This window comes from Centroberyx gerrardi, chromosome 13 (assembly GCF_048128805.1).
Source record: "Centroberyx gerrardi isolate f3 chromosome 13, fCenGer3.hap1.cur.20231027, whole genome shotgun sequence".
Classification (NCBI taxonomy): Eukaryota; Metazoa; Chordata; class Actinopteri; order Beryciformes; family Berycidae; genus Centroberyx; species Centroberyx gerrardi.
Genome location: NC_136009.1, coordinates 22,435,870 through 22,450,513, shown reverse-complemented (window position 1 = coordinate 22,450,513; position 14,644 = coordinate 22,435,870). Strand labels below are relative to the sequence as shown.

Sequence of the window (14,644 nt, the reverse complement as noted above, 5' to 3'; positions counted from 1 at the left end):
CACACACTTCTCACTGTCTCTCTCAACTCAAGCTTCACAGGCGATCAGGAGTGACGCTCTTTCCATAAAGACATTTTTCCCCCTTTAGCTGTTCTCCATCTGTGGAAGGCAGGCAAGAGTGTGGGAGAACGTGATACTCACTGCTTGGCCGGGGGCTCCTTGGGGTCCTTCTATAAGCATCCCCTGAAAAAGGAAAAAGTGGATACAGTAGCATTTAGGGAAGGCTGTAAATCCACAGGCACTGGAGGATGGAAAAAAAAAACAACTTTGTGAGTCCAAAGAGTGGAGACTTTGGGTTTGATGTTGAGGAGTTTACTTAAAGCTACAAGCTAAAGTTAACAATACTTCAGCTAACTGATGTATTATTCTATAATGCGTGCGTGTGTGTGGTCAAAGATTTGGATGGGAGGCTGCGGTGGCACAGATGGTATGGGAGGGGTGAAGTTAACTGCAGCTGCTATTTTGGTCAGTGTTTACCCTATAATGATAAATTGTATAGGATGGCCATCTTAAGATCCTATGTGCTCTGACATTTTGTGTAGAAACTAGTCTTTTATGTGCCACAGGACATACGCTTTTTAACTCTTGCCAGGAGGGAAGAGACTGTTGGTTATAAGGGCTTCAGATTAAATAAACAAGGCTTAAAATTCACTTTCATTGTGGGTGATGTGGTTTGATGTGCTGGCATTTTTATTGCACCAGTGGTCATTGCTGATTGAAATTGAGAGATACACATTTATGAGCCGATGGCAATCAGATATGGATGGCCCTTATTTGTTTGAACAATAGATATCTGAAGAGAACAGATAAAACATAAAAGAACGCATATATTCAACAAAATATGCTAAGAATGTGATTTAGGGTTTTTATAGGCCCTTATAAATCATTGTGCGCAAATGTTGGCAAGTCTTTGTTATGAAAGCCTTTCAACTATAAATCTGACTTCACAGGGAATTTTGAAATATGTGTTTCAGTCATCTGAATATTTCACTGGTTCAAATAACAGACAGACAGACAGACGGACAGCCAGATGGACAGATAGATAGATAGATAGATAGATAGATAGATAGATAGATAGATAATTTATTCACCCCTGGGGCAAATGAATAATAATTGGGTAATGACCTTATTGCCATTATTAACTAGCAATCTTGGGATCAACAACTATAACAATGACTGCTTTAATTTAGCAGGGAAGTTAGCTACCTAGCTACCTAGGCTAGGTTTCGGTAGCTATAGAGGGCTAAATTTACCTTAAAATGTGAACCTATATCCCTCCAGACTCTTGAGGTCTGTTTCTAATATGTTTTTTCAGTGGGTAATCTGTGGAATGATAAATGTTCGTCTGATTCTCAACATTATGATGTGAATCTTGGTACACAACAGTAAGACATAGCTGGGCTGTGCTTGCTATGTCGAGAAATTTCCCACGCCGAATGAAAAGTAAGTTTAAAATGGCTGCTGTGGCAATAAGGTCTATTACCGGAAGTTAGATAACCACAATATAACTGATCACTTACTGGCTCAATGACAGCAGGTTCACCCTTCTCTCCTTTCTCTCCCTGGTAACTGCCTCCACCCACCTACAGGCACAAGACAGACCAGGTGAGCTGCTACACAGAAGCATCAATGGTTAGAAACTCAAACATAACAAAAACACAGTGAAACCAGTAAGCAGCGGATGCCCTGCCCCAATGGGTGTCTTCTCTTTTATAGAGGTTACTTAATACAGCAATACAACTGCTAAGAAAAGCTCAGGAGAATGCTGACTAGAGCTGTGCATGCTTAAAAGGATTTAAGCAGTTCTTCAGGCGAAAAAGCTGATTTTTTTTTTCTGCCTGCTGGAAAAATCAACCTCAAGAATCATTTTGTAAGAAGCTATAATTTAGACTTTGGTCTGACTCCTATGTATTAAGCTTCCTGAAAGCCAGTGACTGAAAGAAAAAAAAGACCCCAACTGAGCAGAAAGGCAGGGGTCGTTACCTGACACTATCCACACAATGACTTCACATGAGAAGAATTCACAAACCACCTACAGCAGTGTGTTTAAAAACCGCTAGATTATACTGCGTAGCCTGGAGTAGAAACTCTTTTTTTTTGAGGAAGCCATCATGGAATGGAGCTGTGAGCGCTGAAGAGTGGAGCGAACTAACAGAGCGGTGGAGATGAACCCGAGGCAGACGGGTCTCGAGCCCACAGCCAGACATGGATCATGTCACTTCCTGCCTCTGAGACTCTGGATCCTGAGGGGAGGAAGGGGGCTGGAGACTCGCCACAACAGACACGGATGACTCGTGACATATTTCGGTGCGGTTTTAGATAATGATCTAGGTGGATTTGATGAGATTAACAGTTGCTGAGTCATAGTTTGTCGTCACGGAACGCAGACAGACCGTTGGAGGAGAATGTCTTTGATAAACAGCACAGGTCATCGGGGTCAAGAGGTGAGGCAGGACGTGGCTGTGCTGACAGTTGGGTCAACATCTGTTTATTTGTGTCAAGGCTGAGATAGACGGACGAGGTGTGCGTATGTGCTTGTGAGTCCATGTGTGTTTATGTGTGTGTGTGTGTGCAGAATGCTCCAAGCTATAACCCGATACCATTAGAAGCAACAAACACAACGGCACCAGAAACACCCCATGAAACAAATGCCACCAGCATCTTCTCCATCTCGCCCACATTCCTGAAGCCCCCCTCCCCCTCCTCCACTTACATTGCTCTCTCTGAAGTCCGTCTCCGCGGGAACACCGGGGCCAAACTCGTCCTCGTACGCCGAGTCTGTAGGCTTGGCCTCGGCGGTGCCGTAATCACCATAATCACCGTATTCGTACTGCTTCTTCTCAAGCTCCTTGGCTTCATATTCCTTCAGGTCATATTCCTTAAAGTCATATATTTCAGTGCCAGGTTCCACTTTCTCTTTGGTGTCCACAGGGGCGGCGGTTTCCACGGCAACGGTGGGTTCCGCCCCGACCTGCTCCACGCCGGTGATGTAATCATCGACTATTTCCTCTTCGTAGTTCTGGGATCAATCCAAGTGTCGCAAGCAGGGGGCCAGGTTGTCGAGATGGGAGGGAACATGGAGGTTTGGTTAGTGAAATGAAACCATGTGAAAAGCTTCACTGATCAACTTTCACATGATTTTATAACATGATTCACAGTTAAAGCAGTAGCACTTGGCACTTTGCTTAACTATGCCAACATTATTGGACACCAACAAAGTGAAAGTTCCCTTAGGAATTTTCAACCTAGTTGTGTCTTAAAACTCTGTTCAACACATCCATGTGTCTAATTTGGGACAACACACACTTATATTAGTTTTCAACTCAACATATGTTAATATCCACATATGATTTCATTGAAAAGCAATACAAATGTGTGATGTCCCAAACTAGACACACCAATGTTTTGAAAAAGATACATCTTAAGAGTGTATCAAAAAATAAAACAAATCAGTAAAATATGGTAGATGAAATATATCACATTCATGCTGTAAAATTGCAAAATGAAGGACTTGTCAGGTAATTCAGACAACATAATCTTAAATACTAACAAGTCAAATGCAAATGTTTACAGATAAACATTATTTCAGGTTACTGAGCTATTAAAGACCCCATGAAATGGGGTGTTTAATTGTCCCCGGTGTTCCCGCAGAGAATTGTTTTTTGTTTTTTTTGGGGATTTGCAAGCATTACCTTGGAAATCAGATCTCGCTCAGCTTGTTAAGAGATGTCAATCAATGTTACACCCAAAATGCAGCATGAGACATCAAATATTAACAACGTGATGAGGGAGAATGGAGAGAAAATATCTGGGCCTGTCATGCAATTTTTTTGTAAGCACCCCTTTCGTGAGTTCGTCAATTTGTATCACACAATTTACATTGTGTATCATCTCCTTGGAAGAACTTCACAACATCTCAACAACTCACAAAAGTAATTGTTCACTTCAGCATAATTCAAGACTTCTCAGGCAGAATTATGTCTGTTTAGAGAAGTAGAAGTTAAACATTCTGTAAGAGCGCTTCCATGTTCTAAACAGGTAATGAATCAGGTAACTTTTTTTTTTTAACGTTTATTTATACAGGGCTTCAAACCGTCAAGCGTCCAGCCACAAGCCCACTTCTCTAGACTTTAGGCTACTGCCGCCCACCCCCAAAAGAACTTATGATGTAATTTATTACATGGTACATCTCTTATATACAAATACCAGGAGTTCATTCCACCACTGTGTACCCAAAGAACCACAATCCCCAAGGTCAGGGCTTCAATATCCACTGAGGCCACCCATGCTTAACATGTATGCAAGGCACTTCGAATAAAAGCATCCACCAATGTCATACTGTATATCGTTGTTCTATGGGTAATGTTGCCCTACGAAATTGTCCAAAAAGTTGTCCGGTGCATCACAGTCCTAAGTAATCAGACAAGTGTGGGACAATGGGACTGGATATGTTTGGATTTCCCTGGTTAGCGTTCTGGCTTGTCTCCTCCTGATGAATGTGATGACTCAAGCTAGCTGAAGCTGTGTTATCCACCTCAAGGTACATCACAAGCGGCAAGCATTTGGCTGGTGGAGCACACAGCCGTATTGTTTTAGTTTAACCCCCGAATGTTCCTCATTATGTACTGTTTTATGTGATGGTTTAGCACAAATTAAGACAGGATCTGCCAGATTCAGGATATGGGAGAAACATAGGGGATGCGTCTGTCTGCTGATTTTCCATTGGTTACGGTTCATTAAATGACAAAGTTTGCCTACTACGGTCTTTATCCAGATTCTATTGATGCGGGTGGCTTCAATTACAAAAAAAAACACACAAAAAAACAAAAAAAAACTTTATTTAAACTTTAAAAGAAGTGTATTAACTTTGGCATACTATTAGTTTACTTGTAAGCGCACAATTTTGTTACTTGTTGGGACTAAATTTATAGTTTATAGAAGTGTACTTGCACTTTAAGTTAACTTTAAGTTTATATCTGTATATTTTCAGCGTGCTTGAGATTGACTCACAAATACAGTACTAAAAGTGTACAAAGGTTTGAAGATTTGAACTTCTTGTGACTTAATTGGACCACTTTTAAGTTCATTAAAGTATAATTCTAGTATCATTAAAAGTACAAGGAAGCATAAATATGCTTTTTTTTATAAGGGTTCTCATGGCAATCAAGGAGTCGAGTTGGGTTTCAACCTCCAAGGAAGATGGCAGAAGATTAAAGAAAATATGTTTTTCTTGTTGGCTCCTTCTAAGGACATTAACTGTTCATTTTACTGCAGATTATTTATCAAGCAGGTTGTGTTTTTAATTTCTCCTCCTATTGACAAAAATGAAGATCTTAGTGATAAATATGTCTAAAGTTACCTGGCCTGTTCCTGCCGACTCGGTGGGGGTTTCAGGCTGACTGCCGTCCACTGGGCTGTAGTCATACTCACCCGTGTAATAATCTCCACCCACGTTTGTCTGAAATCAGGACAGGAACAGCACAAAAAGTAAAGGATTACAAATCTGAGAAGGGCAAATCATGTTGGATGGCTTCTGTTAATGCAAATTAATTAATTTTCTCTACACCACATCCTTCCACAGCACCACTAACATGACAAGGTAAGGTGATATTGTTATCCTTAATACACGTAGGTAGCATATCTTTAAAATGAACTTAAATATCATATTAATCATGCTACATTTCTACATATATAGTACATGTATAGTACATATTTAGTAAAAAGTTAAGTAAAAAAGTAAAATGATGACATAACCATGACATCAAATACGGAATGAGAGAACAAAAGGGAGGCAGGAAGTGGGATTAAGAGTGAGAGAGAAAGAAAGAAAGAAAAAGAAAGAAAGAAAGAGAACAAGAACTAGAAAGAGAGATAGGTTGGACTGAAAATTGGATCTACTTAAAAGTTGATGGATAAGGTTGACAACAAGAAACTGTATGTCTGTACTTGTGTGTGTGTGTGTGTGTGTGTGTGTGTGTTCCCATGCATCACATTCACGACAGCACCCACGATAATGGTATTAGTAAGTGTTACCTCAGTCTTGGCTCCTTCAGTTGGGGGAGCATCAGTGACTACCCCTCCTTCACCGTAGTCATAGAAGTCACCATAATCATCATAGTTAGTGTACTACACAGGAAAAAGGACAGAGGGGGGAGAGGGGGGGACAACCAGTCAGTTAGGGCAATCATGTAAATAAGGTAGTACGATGTCTGAGAGACATATTCTACATTATTTACATGGCATATAAGAGCTATAAGAGAAATTAAACAAACAAAAGAAATCTCATCTCATTCACAACACCTTTAGTGTCTTCATGCTTTTTATAAATCCCATGGTCACATGGTGCAGGATTATAAAAATAGAATTACACTATGAGGAAAATATCACATCCATTATGGAAAACGGAACAATTTTGCATATGGATGAAAGGAGCATTCCGTGATGCGTTCCCACCCACCACTTTGTTTCACATGACCTACGGAAAGGTTCATGGCTGTAACCAAGCAAACAGCAATAAAGATTCTTGTTTGCTTCCAACAGGATGTTAGAGGGTTAATGTGATGCCAATGAAAACTCATCTACCTCTATACTGTTTCTTCAGTATGCCAACAATGGCCCCTGGCTTTCATTAATGGGCTCTTTAAAACAGAAAGCTCATGCTGTCTGTACTCACTGCATGTAAATACTTATGGGAAGCATATAGCAGGAGGTAAAATCATCATTAAAAAGAAAATGGTGCGGCCTTAAAACAGTCTCTCTGCCAAAACAGCATGTGTTAACTTTCTTATTCACCTTTGTTTTACTTGAATAACCTTTAAAAAAAACATAGTTAAAAAGCTACAGAGAGAGAATGAATGAAGATCCGCAACTTTGGTCCTCTACAAATTTCCTTTGCCACTCCCATTCATTCTAGAAAGTGACAAGTAAGTGCAGTGTAATTACATTTGAGGAGTCATTTTGTCATGACCTGCCTATGAGGAAGCATATTAATAAACACCATGATCACATAAGATCCTAGTGACTAATGCCTACCTGTTGCATTTTTAAATAATCAATGTCCAATTGCATTTTTTGGCCCATTTCCCATGTTAAGTTTTGGCTTTTGGCCTTCTTTGTCAGAAATCTTGATCCCTCTTGCTCTATCTATTTGTTCAAGTTCTCTTAACATTGTCTTCAAATAGAGCAGCGCCAGTCAAAACACAGGCGAGGCAGATTAAGTTAGCAGACCAGCCCCCGATATGCTTTGCTCTATCAGTGCAGGAATAAATATTAGTCCCAGGATAACTGCTAAACTCATAAAAATAATAAGAGACCCATGGCCTGCTGGCCTGCCGGCCTGGCCTCCGTTCACTGGCCCAGAGAAAAGGGTCACAGAGGAGAGAAGTCCTGGCCAGACCGGCCAGACTGACAGACTGACTGAGAGAGAGAGAGAGAGAGAGAGAGAGAGAGAGAGAGATAAAGAGGGAGAATGAGAGAGAGAGATAAAGAGGGAGAGAGAGAGAAAGAGGGAGAGATTTATAAAGATTTATGGGGCTGAAGTGCTTGGCAAAGCTGAAGGCCGTCACCACAGACTTGGATGAAAGGCATAAATACTGAAGTGTACTCATAAAAAGAGCACCCCCACCCCACCCTCCCCTTCCTCCTGCATCACTCCCTCTTCCTCTCTCAACCCGACTCCAGACATGTGGCCGTCGACTGCAAGGCATCGTGTGTTTCAGGTCAAGGAGCATCTTCAGAGGCTAAGGTCAAAGCCGCGCTCTGTGAACCTCTATAACCCATGACCCTTCCTACTTTGTATATGTTTGAAGTCAGCTAGATGTTTTTTAAGAATCGCTAAGGTTCGGTATCGCAAATACTGAGGGATGTTGTTTACCTGGAATGTGGGAAGAACATTCTTTTAATAACTGTACCAAGACGGACAGTATGAATAAACTGGATTTACAATGCTCTTGCAACTGTCCAACTGCTCCCTGCTGTCTGTTTAGAATTGACAAGCTCCTTGTCTTGGCGCTGAAGAGAAACTCGGTGATGAAGCAACATTTTCCGGGATCGGTACCCACCGCTGTACAGCCAATATTTTCAAACAGAGAATCGGTTCGACTCTCCTGATTTTTCGTGACCCAGGGATCTAAAGTCTGCTTTTCCAGGTACTGGGAGTCTAGCTGGGGAAGGAAAAGCTTAAATTTCCCTGGGAGTCTGGGCAGAGCCTGCAGAACTCGTTAGCGATATAAATCACGGGGCCACTCCAAAGTGGGCTCAGACTTCGTGGCAGGGAAAAGGGAAAAGTTTCCAGTGTGAGCTCATCAGTTATTTAGTGAAATACTGAAGGAAAATGTCAGCCGGCAGAAAGGCTCGAACTAGCAAAATAACAAAAAAATGAAGATAAAAAAAGAAAAAAAGAGAGGCCCCAACACAAGGCATTGTATTTCAATTAAGAGATTTGGCTAAAGGAGCATGGTTTTCAGGGGCTGCAAGTGATCCACTGGAGCCAATGGCAATAAAATTCAAATTTCAGCAGATGAGTTCAGCCTCAACAATCACTTTTGATATGTGAGCGTGTCTCCATCAATAGAATACACAATGGATTAAGAAATGGGTTAGGGTCAATGTGGAAACTATGTCTCCGTCTCTGTCAAACTACTTAAGCCGGGAGGAAATGTTTGCAGCAAATGTTTTAAGCTTACTAGGTTTGCAGAGAATGTTTTTGCGCTTACAACATAGACAGAGTCTGTAAAACACAGTGTCACCTACTATTAGCTGTCACAGACTATTGTTTATGCTATGAGAGTGTTTAAGAAAATGCCGGGTCTGGGAGACGAAGAGGCTTTTGGTGTGTTTGACTGGACTATCTCACATATCACCTACCACCCAACCCCCAGTCCCTTCCTCTGTGCCTCGAAGCCTCACATTTTCACTCTTTCTACCTTCCCTCCTTCTAACCTTCCTCCCCTTTTCATTCCAACTCACCCCTCTCCTGTCCTTCCTATTCAATCTACTTGACAAATTTCTTTTGCTTTTCTCTCTCTGCCCTGACCCTTTTTTGTCTATCCGACCCCTCTCTTTCCCCTCTCTCTTTCGTCTTTTGCTTCCTAACTTCTGCCTATGTCCCTAGGCCTCTTTCCAAATTCCTGTTATCATCCTTACTACATCTCAAACTTTCACTCCTCCTCCCGCCGTCTCTCCCTCCCTCTTTCCCTCCCTACAACTATTCCTCCCTCCCTTCCTCTCTCCATCCAACTACCTCGCTCTCCCTCCTTCCTTCTCTTCCTTCCTCCTTCCCTCCCTCCCTACAACTGCCCCTCCCTCCCAATAAGTTTTCCTCCATCCCCCCCCCCCCCCCCCCCACTCCCGTCCAGATACTGACCGCTTCCTCAGGTTCCTGAGCCTGGGGGGTGTCGTGGTGGTTGGGGGTTTCACAGTCGGGGCTGTAGTGTTCACAGTAGTCATAGGCCGCCCGGGGGTCTGCCACGATCAGCAGCTGCTGGATGTCACCCTGGAAGAAGAAGAAGATGAAGAAGATAAGAAAGAGTTTGTCAGCAGAAGCCACTGTCACCAAACCTCTCCGGCTGCAGGGGGATACAATGAGACAGCTTCTCTCCAGAGACAGCACACTGCGTTACTGGGTAGCTGAGAAATGTAATTTTCTTCAGCTCAGTGGTTATTATAATCTCACTGGGCAATGGAACAAAATAACTAAATGTCTGTCTACATAAAAGTGCCCATGTAAGAAGAAGAGCAAAAAGGTGTTATTGGTGCGGATGCAAGTACAGAGTTTTTTTGTCCATTGTCCACTTCTGATTGTGAATAGAAACCAAATGTGTATTTCCAGGACATAGGCCCATTCTTTCTCGCTTTCTCAGACGGCGCAGTCTTTGCGTCAGCTTGGTGAAGATTAAATGTGACAAACAATACAGAGGATATTGTATGGTACTAGCTGCAGGAGTCTCTGACTATTAAATACATTTCCAGCCTTAAAGGAAAGAACCAGGGCTTTACCATCAGACCATCGTAGTGGTTTTCCTCTCCGTCTGAGACCACTCACTCACTGACGCACAAAAATGCAGATTCAAATGCAAACGCAGGCCTCAGCAAAGGAAATAAAAGGGTGTGAGGGGAAGATTGTGTCGGGGCTTAGTGGTGTGTGTGTGTGTGTATGCACATTAGGAATAAGGCAAAGAGGGCGTCTGTAAGCCTTTCAAAAAGAACTATTGTACAGTCCCCTCGCCCAGCCATTAGGGACGGCAAGTCCCGTTTCACAGCAGCGTCCCTCTTTACCACTGAAGGAATGGGAAGATAAATAACCAAAGTCTGTACTTATGTGAATATCTGAGGCCGTCTGTTTTTCATGAGCTTTTGGAAAAGGAAATTAGATCCCCACTCCCACCCCCCTCCATCGGCCAAGGGCCCTTTTTGCATGATCGTCTCCCAAGGAATTTCTAAACCAGGAACTACTCTATGCCACTGATGTGGAGAACGTTAACTATACCCATCAACCACAGGGGTACCTCAGCTGACCTGGGTCTGCCTCGGAGGGGGGGTTGGGACAATTCTTTCCCAAATGCACCTGGAACAAGCAACAAAGAGGATGAATGAATGGGGAAATAACTTAAGTGCTGTGCGAAGTGTACATTGGCCAAAGGGGGGCCAGCAAGCAGGGTGGCCCCTAAAGAGGAAACACATCCATGCAGATTACATTAAATTACAGGAGGGGACATCTGCACAGGCTTAACCCTCTGGAACCCATTAGATATTCACCGCCCAATGCTCGCATCATATGTGACCAGTAAATCTCAACAGGGACAACCCAAATGAATGACAACCAGTTGACATAAACATAAATACAGTTTATGGATGGACTCTACACTTGCATGGATACTCACTGAGCCCCAGTCCACCAACTATTAATACTACTAGCATCAATCACTTAAGTCAAACTTTGCCACACTTTTCACTGGATGCAAACTTTTTTCTGTCTGTGCAATGCACCTCCTGCTAAAATGAACAAAAAAGCGAAATGACAAACAGAAGGTCTCAAACTAATGACAGTCATGCAGATTTATAGTATTCACCCATTGGCTCTGCACATGTCCCTTTTATAGTTTAGGATGAGTGGCTCCAAAGTCACAGCCAGAGTGTAGACAGCTATTCTCAGTTAAAAGAAGAAAAAAAAAAAGATAGCTGCATCACATTTAGGATGGCAAGACTTCAGCCTGCTTCCTGCTCTCCGTGTCTTCCTGTCTGTATGTAACTCTCTCTTCATTCAGTCATTCACTTAGCTCATTTTGTGAGTCAGTCAGTCAGTCAGTCAGTCAGCCAGCCAGCCAGCCAGTCAGTCAGTCAGTCAGTCAGTCAGTCAATAAGTCACTGACTCCCTGATCAACTTCTGCCTCATCATTCCCCTTCCCCTCTTTTTACCCCCTTGTGTCTCCCTTGTCTGCATCTCAGTGCTTTTGTTGATGTTATTGTCTGGATTGTATTGCACATCTCTCTGGCATCAGTTGAGGTTCCTCCTCAGGATTCCAGGAATGATCTACAGCACTGTCCTGGCTCTGCTGTGAGCTGGCAGACACACACTGGGATAAATCATCTGTCTAGGCTACAGTACAATCAATCTATTAATGGGCCTGTGTATGACGTGCATGTGTGTGTAAATACAATGTGCCGCAACACATGTTAACCCTAATCTCATACAGTAACAACAACCATTTAACAGGCAAAAAAGAGACAAAAGGCGAAAATGAAAAGGATAAGAGCCGGGAGGATCAAAGTAAAGAGAAGAAAACAGAGTCTTGAATCATCAATGAATCCCCGATCTGTCTGCATTTCACACACCAGAGGCACACCAATTCCAGAGTATGCAAATACTTCAAAGGGGCTGCTTTACTTTTAGTTTAGTTAGTTTTTAGATCAGAAAATGAGTGCAAGAGTACTAGAAGTGAGCACAATAGGTATGTTTTTGTTCTCAAGCTTGCAGATTTCCACTCTGATAAACTAAAGCTATGAGATCTAAAACAGCAGAGAGGCAACTGTGGATTTTCCCTGGATTGGGTGACCCGGAGGTCTACTATGCGGAGTATCCCTCCCAGTGCACGGCCCCCACCCTCTGGGAACAGAAATCACCAAAGGAAAATATCTGGCAGACGGCCGCCTCAGCTGATCACCTAATAGTGGGCGATATTACAAGTCCTCAGCAGACCATAAAATCCGGCCTTGGCACGACATCGCTAGTGGGACGTCAAACGTGTGCTTCTGAATGCCGCTCCGAAGGACAGAGGTAGGGGGATCGCCATCAAGCACATAGTTGACATAGGCTGATGAGCGTGCATTACCTCATCCACTAGCACCCCAAACACATGGCTGACCTCAAAAACCAAGACACAACTTTGATCAGATGCTGCTAGCTACCGCTGGCCTCAGAGCAGAGATGATAAAGAGTTTTCACATCCTCCCCGTATTGGACTAATTTCTGATGGTATAAACAAAGTCAAACCTCGTGTGTGACTCTACAAAATTATAACAGTAATAGGGAAAACAGAGGCTTGCTGTACTTATATTGGATTCAGGACTCTTAAAACTTTAACAACTTCAGCAAGTGTGATTTATATTCAAGAGTGATGCCACCCTCAGTTTTGGCTTCTTGCTGCCCCTCTGCCATTTTAAAAGATGCAGTGGTACAGTTTGGCATTTGGCACAGTGAGGGGTAGCGGGGTAGTGGGGTAGCAGGGGGCTTGTTAGCAGAGCATTGAGCAGACTCCCACATCCATCATATTGTGCATAAAGTGTGCAATTATATCAAAATACCAAAGGGAGAGATGAAAAACTAGAGTGGGGAACAATCTTTGAAATATGATGTCTTTCACTATAATGTGGCCAAATGTATCAAATTTAAGCTGGAAAAAGTGCTTATAATGTGCAGATATGTATATACTAATGAAAGTAACATGTTACATGGAAAAAATTCCTCTCCATTGTACACAAGTGCTACACATTTTCTACCAGTGCATGCACAACAACATGTAAGTATGTAATTACATGGTTGAAAGATTATTGTCTGTGTCCAGGTGCAGTTATAGCCGGGGTACAGGTCAGTTTGCCTTTAGGAACAGCTGGTGGATATTAATGCACCTGGAACACACATTTGGAAATATGCCCAAGGCATCTGCAGCCTGACCCACAAAAGCACAAATGAATACATGTGGAAGCTTAACAAACCAGGGCCCCACAATCACAATCACAAATGATGTATTTGTGTGATCAATTTCTATTTTCTAAGTTGGAAAACAATGTCTTTAAACATCTGCCTCTAAACATTTGTCTTTAAAAAAAATAATTGTCTATTGCTAATAATTTAACACAAAGCTTACATACAGTAGTAGGATGCAAGTAAACTCAGAGCTGCACTTCGCATGTTGGCTGCTCCAAAGAACAGCGCGAAGAAAACCATTTGAAAACTGAACTTCAATACCCAGAAATCATGTAACATGCCATCAGTAACCTGCACACAGCACACTGATGTTTACCAGCCCGGCCGGTCTGTGATGCTTTATACCAAAGGACACCAAAGAGACGAGAGAGGTAAAAGATCTAATATTGGTGAGTCCAGCTTTCTCTGGACAGAGCGCTCACCCGCTGCTGTCTAGGAGCATACCGGACACCAGAATTTAATTTGGGCAAAAACAGTGAAGGAGAGACTGGGGAGAATGGAACGCTCTTTATTGCAGCCCCACTGTGAGATTTAAGCTACTGTAATAAGACCAATTTTTACATGTGTTTTTACATAAAAATCTTGCCTACTGTGGCTTTGTGGGTCTTAATGTTCCCTGACACACCAATCACAACAAAGGCTGAACTAAAGTGGGCTCCTGCTGGTAACCTGTCTCTCCCTCTACCTTCAGTAGTTACAATGTTCAGTGTATGTTAAGCTGTCACTGCAACCTGCCTGTGACACTGAACCTCCCAATGCATCATGGGCCAGAGGGACGCATATCAACAGCTCCAGAGGCGTTACTCTCCATTATTCGTCATGAGTGGCAGATATTTTCACTTTTAAAATGTATACTGTGCAACACTTTTGTCTGCCCAGCACCTGAAACATTTGCAACATTTGTAACGGTGTAGCAATATGTTTTCTTTAGTTTGTTTATTTCTTGTGTCCAACTCTCCACAAACTTGACACGCTTATCATCTAAAAGGCCTGCTTGTCCAAACTCTGGGGGGGGAACACATCATCACCGAAAGAACAAATAGACAGATGAAATTCCAAAACTATACAAGGACAACAATTAACCAAGAAGCAGAGAAAAGGAAAAATGTATAATTCTATCCAGATTTCTCCCAGCTTTCATCAAATGCAGCCTTTGTGGTCAGCGCATGGGATAAAGTTTCTTTTCAAGCACTGGGGGCAGACAAATGTCTTGCACCCATCGAATATTAATGCCTTTTTCCCGACAGTAGCACACAAAACTGTCGAACTGTTTGAACCATCTGCCTGCTTGTTTGCCCTCCCTTTTTTCACCTCTCCCTCTCTTCTTCCTCAGTCCTCTATTTTCCATCGACAGCAGTTTGTAAGAAGCGCCACACAGCTTGGCCCCATTACTTCACGGCTCTGCTGGGACCTGTTAGCGAGGATGGTATGTTTGGTCAA

General features: G+C 42.6%; 1 protein-coding gene across 3 annotated transcripts in view; it reads right to left on the bottom strand.

Moving 5' to 3' along the window:
• Positions 1 to 14,644, bottom strand: part of LOC139915234 (collagen alpha-1(XI) chain-like) — an 87,743-nt gene that overhangs the window by 57,201 nt on the left and 15,898 nt on the right. For 2 of the 3 annotated variants that reach the window (XM_071903766.2, XM_071903768.2), the window contains exons 5-10: positions 9,365 to 9,493; positions 6,034 to 6,126; positions 5,360 to 5,458; positions 2,714 to 3,019; positions 1,521 to 1,583; positions 142 to 183 (exon numbers count right to left, since the gene is read on the bottom strand). In XM_071903766.2, the coding sequence (XP_071759867.1) occupies positions 142 to 183; positions 1,521 to 1,583; positions 2,714 to 3,019; positions 5,360 to 5,458; positions 6,034 to 6,126; positions 9,365 to 9,493 (732 nt within the window). The remainder of the gene's footprint in view (positions 1 to 141; positions 184 to 1,520; positions 1,584 to 2,713; positions 3,020 to 5,359; positions 5,459 to 6,033; positions 6,127 to 9,364; positions 9,494 to 14,644) is intronic. The other variant, XM_071903767.2, reaches the window with a different exon arrangement.